The sequence below is a fragment of the Galeopterus variegatus genome, unplaced genomic scaffold (genome assembly GCF_000696425.1).
Source record: "Galeopterus variegatus unplaced genomic scaffold, G_variegatus-3.0.2 Scaffold276, whole genome shotgun sequence".
Classification (NCBI taxonomy): Eukaryota; Metazoa; Chordata; class Mammalia; order Dermoptera; family Cynocephalidae; genus Galeopterus; species Galeopterus variegatus.
The window spans coordinates 334,464-350,772 of NW_007726387.1; the positions used below are offsets into that span (position 1 = coordinate 334,464).

The following is a 16,309-nucleotide window of genomic DNA, read 5'->3' on the forward strand; positions in this document are numbered from 1 at the left end:
TATAGAACCTCTTCCTCCATCACTCAGTTTCTCTTGTGTATGGATATATTACATACATACACACGCATGAACAGAAGATTTACCTCCACTGAGTTAGTGGACAACATGGCAACTCTGCCCACTTTGGGCACTTATTCCTCCCTCCCAGTGAGTGCATCACTCCTGGGATCCTCGAGGGAATGTTTCTCGCTCGCCCTGGGGACGGGGGCGGTGGGATTTTGCTGCTTCCAAAATTCATTGCATTGAGTTTGCCCTCGTGGTCACCAACTATTCTGCAAGGGAGGACAGAAACAAATGTACACTACTAGTGCCACACAGGGTTGATTACAGAAGAATTTATAAGCTGAGAGATAGCAGAGCACACACGATCTTCTGTTCTCCACAGAGAACTATGCTTAAGAAAGCACTTCATTAGAAAGGGAACCCCACCCTCAGAATGCTCTATCTAGGTGGAAATGGTGATGATCAGAGAATGTATACAAGCACGTAACAGTGAACGCAGCCTGATGGAAGAAGTGGTCTTGATAGAAAGGGGAGCCTCTGGAGCTCCAAAGCTGGTGCCAGCCTGTTCTTCCTTTAAGCTTACTTGGTTGTGTTGAGCCAACTAAACAACTAGAGGGACTAGGTAAAGAGCCTTTAGGCTCAACCTAGTTTTCCTTTCCTCAACTCTGCGGCAAGTACAATAAAGGAGGTAATAAAAGATTAAACTCTTCAAAAATGTTAATGTCAGGAAAGATAAAGAAGGCTGAGAACTATTCCCGATTAAAAATAAACTAGAGAAATGAAACAGTTAAATGCAATGCCTAATCCTGGATTGGATCTTGGATCAGGAAAAAAAAATTGTTATAAAAAACACCAGTGGAACAATTGATGAAATATTAATATGGATTATATACAAATAGCTCTGTATCAATGTTGTATCTTCTGAATTTGATAAAATTATACTGTGTCTAGAGAATGCCCTTGTTCTTAGGGAATACACACTGAAGTGTTTAGGGGTGAAGAAGCATGATATTTGCAACCTGTTCTCAAACAGTTCAGGAAACACACAAATACAAGAGGAAGGAAGGGAAGGGGGTGATAAAGCAAATATAAAGCAAACGCAGCCAAATGCCAGCAATTGGTTAATCTGAGTGAAGGTACACCAGAGTTCTTTGTACTATTCTTGCAACTCTTCTGTAAGTTTGAAACTATTCAAACTAAAAAATTAAAAAAGAATGTAGTAGATATCTTTGCTAATATGATTTCTTGCCAAGGTATATAGTACTAGTAAGTCAAAAAAGCAAGGTGCTGAAGAGTTCATAGTATGCATCTCCACTTACATCTGAATGGTTAAAAAAGAAAAGGACAGACGTGAGTGTTTACTCAGGCTACACAGAGACATCGAGAATAATCATTCTTTGACACCTGGACGAGGGATCCTGGGAACTAGAGTTTCCATCTCTCGCAGCTATTTGATATTTGTGGTGTATTTACAGAAGTGTCTCTTGAAGTCACCTCAGTGGTGGTTCTGTAGGACTTGAATCCTGTAACCCTGCTCCTTTTGTCAGTGAAGCTATCCCACCCCAAGTCTTTAGTTTCTCCTTCTCAATAGGGTCTTTTTAAATTTTCACTTTATGTTTGATGCTGGTAGGTAAAAATACAATTAATTGTCATGTATTGATCTTATATCCATGAAACTTTCTAACCTTATGTAATTAAGTCTAATTTTATATAGGTCCTTGGATTTTCTTTAAACATTCATCCACGAAAAAAAAGTTAATTTTTTTTCTTTCCAATCCTTTTTTGTTTTTTCTTTGGTTTTTATTTTTTTTTTTAATTTTTTTTACCTTTTTAACTAGCTGGGACCTCCAGTAAAATGTTGGAGGAAGTAGTAAAAGCAGGTATCCTTGGCTCATTCCTTAACTCAACTCAGAGGGAAAGCTTTGGATAATTCACCATTAACTATGATATTTGCAGGCATAGTTTTTCAAGAGTTGTAATCACGAATGGATAGTGAATATAATCGGATTTTTCTGTATTTATTAAGGTAATAATGAGATTTTTATTCCCTATTCTGTTATTGTGGTTAATTATTGATAATCATATATTAAACTAATCTTCTGTTCCTTGGATAAACTAGGTAATAATGAGATTTTTATTCCCTATTCTGTTATTGTGGTTAATTATTGATAATCACATCTTGTTTGTGATGTAGTATAATTGGATAAACTCATCTTGTTTGTGATGTAGTATCATTTTCATGAATTGTTGAATTCTACTTGTTAATCATTTTGTTCAAGATTTTGTATCTATGTTCATGAATAAGATGACCTATGTATTAATACTCTGTGCTGTGTAACAAATTACCACAAATTTAGTTTTAAACCACACATGGGCTCTCTCTGCTCTGCCGTTTTCTGCCATGTGAGACCCCTGCATTACTGTCACCACCAAGGCCTTCGCCAGATGTGTTCCCTGGACTTTGGATTCCCAGCCTCCAAAACTGTAAGCAATAAATTTTGTTTTCTTTATAAATCACCCAGTTTCAGTTATTTATGTTACACGCAACAGAAATGGACTAATACACTAGCCTTTATGCTCATCTTATATACTGCCAGACAAGCGTATTCCTATTTCTGGGGAGTCAGTCAGCAAGTTTGCCTTGCAAACTTCCTCCAAGGCTGAGGCCTGCTCCAGCCCTACGGGGAAAAGATCAAACATTATCAAAAATAGGGGATCCTGCTGTTACACTTTGGTGAATGTTCCACATGCACTTGAAAAAAAAAAAATCCATTCTGTTCTTATTGGGTGTGGTACTCAATACATGTCCATTAGGTTAAGCTGGCTCATAGTGTGGTTTAGGTCTTCTGTATACTTATCTGGTTTTTGTTTACTTGTTCTATCTATTAATGAGAGAGCAGTACTGATCTTCAGATATAATTATTAATGTGTACATTTCTTTTTCAGTTCTGCTTGTTAATGCTTCACCTATTTTGAAGCTTTGTAATTAGGTGTTTATTATACATTTATTATCTATGTCATCTTTTTTTTCTTTGGCAGCTGGCTAGTACAGGTATCCGAACCCCTGACCTTGGTGTTACCAACAAGTTATGTCTTCTTGTGATACTGATTTATTGTCATTCTAAAAAATCCTTTCTTAAGGACTTTTTACAACCGTTCCAGTTTTGTTACACTTTCTATTTACATGGCATATTTTTCCACACTAACTTTCAACCTATTTTTGTTTTTGTATTTAGTGTTTATATTGTAGTAGCATATAGTCTGTTTTGATTATTATCCAACTGATAGTATCGACCTTTCCATTAGAATTTTATATATTTACATGTATACTATATATTTATTTGTATAGTCAATTAGTACTTAATGTGATCATTGTTATGGTTGGATTTTGGTCTATCATTTTGCTATTTGCTTTCAAATAGTCTCATCTCTCTTTTACTTTGTTTCAAGCAAATATTGTTTAGTTTATGATTATAATTTTTCTAGTGGCTTTTAGCTATGTATATTTGCATTGATTTTTATTGTTGTAACAATTGAAACCTGTATCTTTTATTTCTCACAATCTACTTAAGGTAATATTGAACTACATCCAGTAAAAAATAGAAAATTTGCAACAGTATAGTTCTATTTAATCACCTTTATGCTATTATCATCATATAAATTTTATCAACACATATTTTATGTCCATCATTATAATTTAATACTTTTTGCTTTAAGCAATTATGTATCTTTTAAAGAAATTAAGAACAAATATATACAGTATAAAAAACAAACCCCCCGCCCCCCCAAAAAAAGAAAAAACCACATGCATGGGTTAGCTGGGATCTCATATCGCATTTAGTTATTTAGTTGCCGTGTCTCTTTAGTCTCCATCAACCTGAAACAGTTCTATGTTATTTCCCTGATTTTCACAAACTTAACACTTTTAAAGATTACTGGTCAGTTATTTTGAAGAATATCCTTTAATTTGGGTTTGTTTGATGTTTCTCATGATTAGATTCCCATTATGCATTTTTAGTAAGAGTATCACACAAGTGATGCTGTATTCTTCTTACTGCATTGTATCAGGTAGTACACAATTTTGATTTGTCTCAAAATTGATGTTAACTGTGATAATTTGAATAAATTGGGATCTGACAGGTTTCTCCACTGTAGTTTTTCCTTTTGTATTTAGTATTTTGCAGCGAGGACTTTGAGGCTATGCAAATGATCTGTTTCTCATCAAACTTTGACACACTAGTTTTAATATTAATCGATGCTTCTTAGCTGGATTATCACTATGATGGTTGCTAAATGCTGATTTTCTAATGACGTTATTCCAACTACACTCATCACTCATTTTCCTTTTAATCTGTATAGACTTATGAATTCCTGTTTTGTTCAATGGATTAAATCTGTTACCATTATTTATTTTTGATGTTCAGAATGTCCCAAGATTAGCCCACAGGAGGGGGGGAAGAAGGAGAGGGGGGGGAGAGAGAGAGAGAGAGAGAGAAGGTGCCAGGATACTATAAACGATAAGCTCTTGCGGGAACTAATAGAGCAAGAACTCACTCATTACCCCCCCGCCCAGAGCATTAATCCATTCATGAGGGATCCGCCGCCATGACTCAATCATTTTTCAACACTGCCACATTGGAGATCAAAATTCCACATGAGGGCCGGCCCCGTGGCGCACTCGGGAGAGTGCAGCGCTGGGAGCGCAGCAACACTCCCGCCACGGGTTCGGATCCTATATAGGACTGGCCGGTGCACTCACTGGCTGAGTGCAGTGCGGGCGACAGATCCCCTTACCGGTCACGAAAAAGTAAAAAAAAAAAAGCGGGCGACAGATCCCCTTACCGGTCACGAAAAAGAAAAAAAAAAAAAAAAAAAAATTCCACATGAGTTTTGGAGGGGACATCACATCCAAACTGTATCAGAAACCAAGATCTGGGAGTTGGGTGTACCCAGTTATTACAGTGTCACTGCTTTCAGGTCCTCTCAGTAGAAAGAGGCAGGGAATATATGCATACATACATCCACATCCACCTGTGTATCTCTGTATTTTAAGAACCATGAATTCATACCAACAATTCCAATTCCAAACCTACCTTTCAGGATTTATTCTAGTTTTTCCCCTTTCCATATTTACAATCCCATCTCCAATGGTGAGACACCTACTTCCCATTATCCTCAAAAACAATTTCCTTATTTGACCAATCCCTCTGAATGTAATTAATATCCTGTTGCTGCTGCCACCCTCCTCAGGCCCCCAATCCCCATTCAACAACACACAACACTATCCTCATCCTGTTTTGCTCTGACACCCCAGGCCAGGTCATTGCTGCCCCTCAACATGATGCCTGTCTTGATTGGCCTAACATAATGGGTTTTAGACTAAATTACAAATGAATGAAAGAAAAAAAGAAATGGCTCTGGGTCTTCTGTTATTTCTTGCTTCTCTCTTCGGTGTATTACTTTTTTATAAAACCTCCCCTCCCCTCAGACATTTTTCTTTCCTTCTAATTGGAAGTTGTGATTGTTTTTGTATTCTTCTACTTATGTTTCCTTTGAATATTTTAACAAATATAAAGGTAATCCTTGTTATTTTAATCTATTTGGGTCTAAGGTTTGAACAGCAAGTGATATTGTATTATACCAACCTATTTGGTTTCTAAGCTCTGAATGAAATGTAATGAGTTTGTGTGAAAATTTAATCTATGTAGTTTCTGAAATTACATAGTGAAAGTTAGGATAGCAAGGGCTACCCATACTTAAAATTACCTTTCAATCAATGTCAAAAATATCCATAATTTTTCCCAAATACAAATGAGACCTTCAGTATGCTTTTACTACCATCTTCCCCTGAGTTCTTTTCACATTAAATTTTATTGTGCAGTATATACATGTATTGAAACAACACTCTACCCCAGAAATATGCACGTTTTAAAAAATCTAAAAGAAACTTATTTCTAGGTTACTTTTTTCAAAAAACATCACACCATGTATGAGTATGTGCTGGCAAGAATTTAAATTTGTGTATTTCATTTGCCTTTCTTTGGTCAAGTCTGTATCTTTTACAGTGGTAAAAAAATGTTTTTTTTTCTTTTGTAAACTATATTTTCCACTTGCAGAATCACTAAAATGTGGCATTCAGGTTCTTTTATTTCCTCCCTTCTAATTCTTTCATTTTGGAACTCCTATTAAACAGTTATTGTACCTCATTCATTAATTCAGAAAATATTGTGCATCTACTTTGTGCTAATCATTGTGCTAAGTGTGTAATAGTGAATAAAATACAAGTCTTTACTGTCATAAAATTTACAATCCATTGACTGCTTGGATTTAATCTCTGGGTGTCCAACTCTTCCCACATATTTTCCATTATTTTGACTTCTTCCATGTGCAGTTGCATATATGGCCAAGTACTTGTATAATTACTTGAATTCTCTTGGTATTTTGATTTTGTTTGGTGCTTGTGGCTACTTTTACTGAGTTTTCTCTTATAGGGTAACTAAAAGTGCCTTCAAGAATTAAGAGTAGATTTAGGCACTTTGATGCACATTATACACATCTACAAATCTCTTAAGTGTATACTCATTTTAACTATACTAATGGAAGATACTGTCAAACAACAAATTCCTTTGTAGAGAAAAATCACTCTCAGAATGTTTTCTATGCTCCATCATGTCCTCCTATCTTCACTGGAACTTCAAAGGAAAGAAGGTAGCAAGGAGGGACGTAATACTTGAGTACTTCTATGTGCTGAGTATTTGACTCACTATGCCTTCGCGCCACCATAAGTATTGTTGGAGAGGCTTACTAAATTAGCCAAAGTGAGTCATGAAGTGGCAGAGCAATAATGACAGCCCAAGTCTACCCAGCTCCATTTTGCATTGCAGTGTATAGTCTATTGACATTATAAAGTACAGTAACTACAGAACTGAAAGGCCCATCGATATATCAGTACCTCATTCTTTTGTATTGCTAAATAATGTTCCACTACATGAACATATACATATCCAGTATTCATGGAGAAATGTCTATTCAGATCCTTAGCCCTTTTAAAAACTGGGTTGTCTTTTTATTAGAGTTGTAAGAGTTCTTTATATAAGTTCCATATCAGATATATTATTTGCAAAAATCTTCTCCCACTCCATGGATGTTTTCACTGTTGAGAGTGTACTTTGAAGCATGAAAGTTTTTAATTTTGATGTTCAATTTGCCTATTTTTTCTATGGTTGCTTGTGCTGCTGCTGTCATATCTAAGAAACTCACCTAATCCAAGGTCACAAAGATTTACCCCTCATTTTCTTCTAAGAGTTTTTATAACTTTGGCTCTTACACTTAGGTTTTTGATACATTTTAATTTTTGTATATGGTGTGAGGTAGTAGGGGTCCAACTTCACTTTTCTGCATGTGGATATCCAGTTATCCTAGCATTGTTTGTTGAAAAAAACCTGTCCTTTCCCCATTGTTTTGGTACCCTTGTTGAAAATCAATTGACCATAAATATGATCGTATATGTCTGGACTCTATCTTCTATTTTATTGATCGATATGCTTATCATTATAATGTAAAATACTGTCTTGATTACTGTAGTTGTGTGTGGGGAGGGGTATTTTAATAGCCTCTTTAGAGAACTGTGGATATTCTTATTTGCAAGGGCAACAAAAATGGACAAGTGGTAGTCTTGTCCAGGAAGTGGTAGTCTCCTAAAGGTCAGCTGCAATGTAGAATCTGAAACCCTATAAACAAACTTTTCCTACTGTGTTAGATCTTTCACTCATGCATCACTTTGTAATGCCACACATGGATCATTTGGAAAATAATGGTTTAGTTATTCAGATCTTCCAAACACTGACACATTTCACTGTACATTACCAAAAAAAAAAAAAATAATAATAATAATAATAATAATAATAATAATAATAATAATAATAATAATAATAATAATAATAATAATAATAATAATAATAATAATAATAATAATAATAATAATAATAATAATAATAATAATAATAATAATTGTTTTCAATATCAACACTGATTCAATTGAAAAAATATTGTGAAGCTGTCATACTACTGGTGTTGTTAGGGCAAATTTTCCAGAATTCCAATTTTTGCTTGAAAGCTCAAATTTTAACATGAGCAACAAGTACTATTAGTCTTCTGCCAAATACTCCAGTCTGAATAACACTGCTGTCTGCCAGTCATTCTTTCAACTACAAATGGTGATCAATGAATCAAAAGTGACAAGTTCTGCTTGTAACACACACAATTGCGTGCTTTTCCTTGAGATAATCATTGTTACTTTATTATGTAGCAGAAGTGCTTTGTGGATTCCCATTTTGTTCCACAGAATATTGAAGACATGTATTCAGGGTCAAGATTAATTAAAAATTAGCTTTTTATTATTTCATCAAGGAATTTTAACGTGAAGTGGACTTAAAAACAAAACTAAACTGTGTGTGTGTGTGAGGGTGAAAAATATAATGACCACTAATAGTTTGGTGCTACTGCTTTTATTCATGCTAAGATACCAACAGCTTTACCCAACAATGCTTTTGCCCCATCAGTAAAACTCTCAATACAGTGAAAAAGGCAAATAAAATCTTGGTATTATGAAAACAATTTTGGCCTCGTGTATTCCCTGACAGCGTCCTGGGGACTACCAGGGGACTACGGTCCACTTTGAGAACCAATGACCTAATTAACAGATTTATGCAATCGGTACCAAAAAAGACAACAAGACATAGTTTCCCTAGTGGAAGCATTCTTGGCAAAAATTCAGTCCTCAATCTGATCAAGTCTTTAGACCTAACAACTAGTTTATAGCATATGAAGGACACAGAAATAATTGGCAAAATTCCCCAATATGGGAAACTTTTTAGGACAAATGAGTTGGTTCTTCAAAAAATAAGTTGGAGGAGAAACCTGCATATTTAAACAGATGTTAAAAACAAATTAAGTAACTGAAATATATGAACCATACCTGAGTCCTGACTCAAACTACAAAAAAAAAAAACTTTTTTGAGAACAATGAGTACATATCTGACAATATTAAAGAACTATTAAATTAAATTTTTAGTGTGATAATGATATTATAGTTCCTAATATTTAAAAAATGTATATTAAGACAATAAGATGAAAGAAAAATTCCATAATGCAGGATTGCAAAGAAATTCCAAGGGGGAAAAAAGTAGGGAGCTGAATGTTGGGTGGGGCAGGGCACAAAGTGTTCTGTTGCTTGGTGCTGTTTACTGTTAGCTGGAGTGTGTGCCTTTTCTGAAGAATAACCATGTCCTCTCCTACCCTCAATGCCCACCAAGGTGGAATCATCAACCCCAGGAAAGGAGCTCTGCTTTAATCAGTTTCCAAAGAGCCCACAAAAGGTAAACATATTCCAGAAAGGATCAGAACCTTAGCTTGGAATTTTTCAAAGAAAAAGTTCACAGATCACCTGGGGCCTTTAAAATACAGATGCCTTGTAACAACATGGTAAGTAAGGACGATCACAAAAACCTCTGCAGTGCAGACACATCCTTTTCAGCAAATAATTACTTGATCTCTCTTTCAAGTGATAAACAAGTTATTTACTGGGTATTCTTGCCTTGGTTGTCTATTAAATATATGACTACATCACTATAATCTATCTTCCTCAAGAGAAAGTTTGGTATTGTGGAAAAACATTTTAGCATTCATAAATTTTTTACTGTGTGCCTATCACAAACCATGTACTATGCAAGGTGCTGGGTACTACACACCCAGAATAATCTTAAGGGTCCATTCCCTCTGTAAAGCGTACAATCTAGTGGAGTAGACAGATAGTAACTATGAAAGCAAATAGTCTGACTTAATGTTGGGAATGGGGGATAATCAGTATATTTTTCTTTATATTTTTAAATCTTTTCTATATATGTTCCAATACAATCAACGTGCATTACTTTTAAAATAATAATGGCACACATATATAACATATTGAAGAGGGGTTACAGTTAGGGTTACTATTAGAGAATACCTATGAAAGAGAATTCCACATTTTAAGAATCAATTTGGTAAAAGATAGAGTTTTTATTTTCAGTAGGATGAGATTGAGAAGAAAAAAGTAAAGAGATTAAGCAAGTGACACTTTCAGACCATGGGGCAATAATAATAAACTTCAATAATCTAAAGAAAGACAACACTTCTTTGGGATGAGAAATGTGGTTTACAGGTAAACTATTACTTTCCAGAATTAACCAAAAAAGTTAGTGGAGTAGATGTCGTTCAGAAAAGTGACCAGGAAATGGTACAGAAACCAATTATGCTTGAGAGTCAACATGGAACAGAGCTTAAGAGCAAAGATGAAAGCCAGTCTACCTGAGTTTAAATTCTAGTGTTGGTACTTACTAATTGTAAGAATCTTTTTAGAAAAGTTACTTTATCTCTCTAGTACCTTGATTTTCTAATCTGCAAATCAGAACAAAAATAACATCTATTTCATAAGATTGCTCTAAAGATTAAACAGGTTAATTCTGTAAAGTTCTTAGAGTAATGCCTGACTCATATTAAGCACTAAATAAGTGTTAGTTACTACTATCATCTTATGAAAATAATCAATATAAAATTAAACACCAATGGATAATCCATATCCCTCTTTTCTGGCATAAAAAGAAAAAGATTTAAAAAAAAAGATACAGTAGGAAACCATTATCCATTTAAACATTGTGCAGGACAGGAGATCAAAAAGCATAGATGTACAAATGTTTCCTTTTAAAATACTGGGATTCTGAAAACAAATTGCTACCCTGAAAATGTCAAATAATTTTTCAGAATGATTAAACTCACTAAACATCTGTAAACAAGAATAAATTTATTTAATTTCTTTTAAAGATTTAATGATATACAAAATGTATATAGTATCTATAATACACTTTTTCTCCCCCATCAATATTAAACACTATTTAAACAGCTTATCTCTTCTTGCCTTGTCTGTATCTATGAGATACACTACTGAATACAAATAAGCTTTATACTGCTCCCTTTCAAATAAAAATTAATATTAGTACCTAGGACACATACACACACAAAAAAAAGAAAAAAAAGAAAAGGGAAAAAATCAAAGCATAAAACTTCAGTCAGATAGAAAAGCTTTTCTTGTTGAATATTCAACAATATCTAGGGCCATTAAATTACATTTTATTGGCATAAAATTGCATTGCAATCTTCTAACATCCCATAACGATAATCCAACTCAATTAATTTCTTAAATAAGTACCTCAAACAACATTCATGTTCAGATGTCCCTACACAATTTTAAATATATGCACGAGTTCATGTTTTCATTCTGATTTGATATACTCATCTATTAATCTTGGGAGACGTATGTAACTTCCAGGTTGTCACCACAGATTTAGAAAGGAAAAAAGTACTTTAACTTTTCTCAAAAGATAACTCCCGTTAAACAGTGAGTTATGTTTCTCCTTTTACATATTTTGATTATGTACCAGTTTACCATGGCTTTCTTCTACTTAATAGTGACTTGATTAAACAATATTAAAAAAGCCCAATAATACTTTTGCACAATTTGGGCTCTATTTAACAAAAAACTGGTTCTATCTTTACATAGGGAGTCTAACCCTGATTCATAAAATAAAGTCCCTCTTAGAAAATGGTCTTCAGCTCAGGCATCTTATATCCCTGTGAATCTAGAATTATAACAAGTCGTCTCCTTTCCTGTTGCCAACAAGCATCTAGTTGGGAATTAGTGACATCATTACTGAACACCCTAAACACACTGAGGAAGACTTCTGATTGCCATTTAACTAAAAGGCTGAGTGATTTCTTCATTTCCCTAGCTGAATGGCAATAAACAAGCTGGCAATAAAATCTGCATGGACACCTAACTTTGGTTAAAGGTATTGCACCACATAAGAGAAGGCATCACCCTCATCAGAACAAAGTCAAATGAGATCCTCTGCTATGAAGAGCCCTTTAAAAAGTTATACATACAAATTTTCCATTACCTTTAAAATTTCTCAACTACCAGCTGTATCCTATAGGGCGTTTCTGACTGACTAATTTAATCAGGTCAAAAGAATATTAACCCTCTGTGTTAGGAGTCAGCAAATTCAGTTTGCACACACCTTTCTACATTACCAAACAATTTCCTCCTGAAGGAAAAGTGACACAGTAACATTTCTGTGAGATTAGGCAAAACCAATGATTCCATAATATTATAACATCAGACGAACAGAATTAGTTGATTCTGATTCTTTGGTAGAATTTCCAGGCTGAAGATTCAAATCTGAAGGCTCATCCTGAGGAAATATAATTTTATCAGGCGTATAGTCATTCCTCTTCAGATCTACATTCAACATCCCCAACAAAAAAAAAGAAAAAAAGAAAAAAAAGTCAGTATTTTTTAGAAATGGGGAATTATGAACATTTTCTAAATCAACTTTCCTCTAAACACATCAGGTCTATTTTCCACCAGGTTGTTATAAAATTCAATAGTCATTAAATTTATACACATAAAAATGAAATCATTCATTCATTCAACAAATAATTTCTACATATTGACTATGAGTCAGTAATTCATCTAAGTGTGGGAATGCAGCAATGAGCAAGGCACACAAGGTCCCTGCTCTCATGGAGCTTATATTCTATTGAGTAAAGAAAAACAAGCAAATAGACAAATCAGAAGAAGTAACAAATGCTTTGAAGAAAAAAGGGTGATGAACAAAATTCAATGAGGGATAGATGGGAGGTGTAGGTGATTTTTTCAGACAGGGCTGAAAAGTCACAGGAAGACACATTTGTGTATATATACACATACTTTCTTTTTTTTTTTTTGGAGCTGGCCTGTAAGGGCATCCGAACCCTTGACCTTGGTGTTAGAACACCGTCCTCTAACCAGCTGAGCTAACTGGCCAGCCCTAGGACCTGAATATTGAGGCGAGAATTATCAAAGCTCTAGGAAGAGTATCCTAGGCAGAGGAAAGAGTAACTGCAAAGACTAAGAAGGAAATGGACTTGGTGTGCTCTAGGAATGGCAAGAAGACAGAGTGTGCAGCTTTTGTGTAGTGAATGAAAAGGAAGACTAGTAGAAAATGAGGTCAAGCAGCAGCTAATGGCCAGGGAATGTCAAACTACAACCTGTGGATCAAATCTGGCCCGCTGCCTGTTTTTGTAAATAGTTTTATTGGAATGCAGCTTGTTTACAGTCTATGGCTATTTCTGCATGATGATGGTAGAATTGTGTAGCTGAGACATAGACCACATGGTTCACAAAGCCTAAAATATTTACTACCTTGCCCTATGCAAAAGTTTGCCAACCCAAGATTTAGGGGTTGCAAGCTATGATGAGGAGTACAGATTACAATGAAAACCCACCAAAGTTTTAAGCAGTCTTAAATGAGAAACATAAGCTGATTTGTTTAAAGAACTATTCTGATGGCCATGTTAATTAAGTCTTAGAGGGCGAATGGTAGCTGTCCAAGAAACAAGATGGTAGCAATGAAGACAGACAGAAACAGATGAGTTATAGGGAGACTTCAGAATTAGAGAGGACAGAATTTGATGGGTTGGCTGTGAAAGGTAAGGGAAAAGAGGAATCAGATAGTTTCAGCTTTTGGGCCTGAACAATTAGGTAACTGTTAATGAGATGGGAAAACATAATTCTGTGGGCAGGGGTGAGAGATGGAAATCAAGAGTTCTGGAATGGACATGTTACTATAAAGATGCTTTAAGGTAAACAAGTAGAAATGTAGGCAACTGAACATAGAACAGGAGTCTATGAATTATGTAAAATGCATGTATAGCTATGGGACAGGATGATACCACTTAAGGAGTTATAGATATGTATGAGAATAGTTGCAAACTGTAAAAGTTAATGCAGTAATATCAAATCTATAATTTAAACTAACCATAGCCATGCACATACCCTTATAATTTTATCTCCATAGAAAACAGAACTGACACTCAGAATATGAACTGTTAATTTTAATCTGAGAAATAGCCTGTATTAAGTGATCCAAATACATATTTGCAACTACATGGGCTATTTTTGATAAGTTTTTAATTCAACACTAAGCCAGTATGGCCTTAGGGAATACAAGCTAATTTGTAGCTGTATTGTGCAAAAAACAGTGGAGACACACACAATTACAGCTCATGTCCTGATTATGTTGTTAACTAATGGGTGCAACCATAAACAAATCATCTCAACTCTAATATCTGTAAAATGAGCTATCTAGACTGGATTGCTTTTATCATATTTTCTAGCTGTGACATCCTGATTATACTTTTATTTTTTTTTTATTTTTTTTTATTTTTTTGTCTTTTGTCCTTTTTCCGTGTCCGGCAACGGATCGCAACCCTCAGTGTTGCCCCCGCACCGGACCGGGGACCGGCAACGGGATCGCAAGCCTCGGCGTTGCTCCCGCGCCTCGCTCAGCCAGCGAGCGGGAGCCGGTCTGTATGTGGGATCCGAACCCTCGGACGGGAGCGCCGCCGCGCTTCCCAGGCGGCGCACTATCCAGTGCGCCACCGGGCCGGCCCCTGATTATACTTTTAAAAAGCACATATGCTACTAAAAATTGTACTGTATCCAAAACCAAATAAAACTACATCTGGGCTGCCTGCTTAATTCACCAACGCACATTCTAGTTCTAGCTAAAATGGACTAATCACATGCCACCTTATTATCTCCCACTAATTACAAGTAAAAACCCTTTGCGAAATCATAAAGCAACTAATTAGAGACTTCTGAAAAGTAAACAGCAGGCAGATTGGGGAAGGAAATCAGAACTTTAAGAACAAATAGCTAAAAACTCCAAAATCTAGTAAAAGTCATAAGTTTACAAACTCAAGAAGCTGAGTAAACCTGAAACAGGATAAACTCTGAGAAAGCCACAATCAGACATATCAGAATCAAACTGCTGAAAACCAAACATAAAGAACAAATCCTGAAAGCAGCTAGATTAGAATGACACGACACATATAGCAGAACAATTCAAGTATATGTAGGATTTTCATCAGAAACAACAGAGGCCAGACAACAGGAGAACACTTTTTAAGTGCTAAAAGAAAGAAGTATCAACCTAAAACTAGAGCCAGTGAAAATACCCTTCAGGTATGGAGGCAAAACAAACATATTCCTTGATGAAGGAAAACTATTAAAAACAAATAAATTAAAAGAAAATAAAAGATAAAAATAAAAATAAAGAAAATTAAAAAAACCTAATAAATAAAAAAATAAAGATAAATTAAAATAGAATATAAAAATATATTCAAATAATCCCCAAAAGGGCAGGTAGAAGAAGGAAATGGAGGTGGGTGAGATACCAAAGACATCAATCAGGAAACTATAAAATAACAGGTCTAAATCTAACTATATCAATAATTACATTACATATAAAGGGTCTAAAACACCAGCTAAAACATGGAAATTGTTAGATTTTAAAAAACAAACAAAACCAAAAACCCAATTACATGCTGTCTACAAGAAACTCATTTTTTTAATTTTAATTTTTTAATTTATAAATAAAAGAAATTTATTTATTTGTTTAATTTTTATTGAATCATAATTGTTTATACATATTTTGGGGGTTCAATGTTGACATGTTGATCAAATCAATATTACAAGTATGCATATTGTTACAAATTGTACTTATTCTTTCTGCCCCTTGTCCAATCTCCCCCATACCCCTCTTCCAATCTCTCCCCCCTGCTAATTACACTAGATTTCTTCTCTCCTGAAAGAGTAAGGGTTACTCTGTTGATTTGTTGCCTAGATGACCTGTCTAATGCTGGGAGGTGTGTTCAGGTCTCCCAATATTATTGTACAGCAGATGCTTCTTCTGTCACTCTGGCACGGGCTTTGTGGAGAAAGACATCCTCTTCTTTTCTTTGGTCTCTGCTGGTGACTCTCCTAGTGTCAATGCACTCCAGTGGCTGATGGACCATCTGCATGGTGGTTGTGGCATCTAGCTGCTTTCATGGCAGCCGTGGTTATTGTGGTGGCTGTGGTGGGCCACCCACATGGAGGCGATGTTTTTGGTATGCTCCTTACCTAGTTGGTGGTGGCAATGGTGGTGTGCCTGGTTGTGGGAGGAGGGTCTGGTCTCTGGTTCAATGCCTCAGGACCCCAAGTAGGCCCCGAGGTGCTGGTGGTGTGCCTGGTTGTGGGTGGGGGGGGGGGTCTGGTCCGCAGCTCCATGCCTTAGGTCCTTGGGCGGGCCCTGAGACACTGGTGGTGTGTCTGGTTGTGGGCGGGTGTCTGGTCCCCGGCTCCATACCTCAGGTCCCCTGGCTGGCCCCGAGGTGCTGGTGGTGTGCC

General features: G+C 35.7%; 1 protein-coding gene across 1 annotated transcript in view; it reads right to left on the reverse strand.

The window, feature by feature from the left end:
- Positions 1 to 10,821: 10,821 nt before the first annotated feature.
- Positions 10,822 to 16,309, reverse strand: part of TRPM7 (transient receptor potential cation channel, subfamily M, member 7) — a 118,326-nt gene continuing 112,838 nt past the window's right edge. The window contains exon 38 of the mRNA XM_008566921.1: positions 10,822 to 12,334. Coding sequence (XP_008565143.1) covers positions 12,204 to 12,334 — 131 coding nt within the window. The 3' untranslated portion in view covers positions 10,822 to 12,203. The remainder of the gene's footprint in view (positions 12,335 to 16,309) is intronic.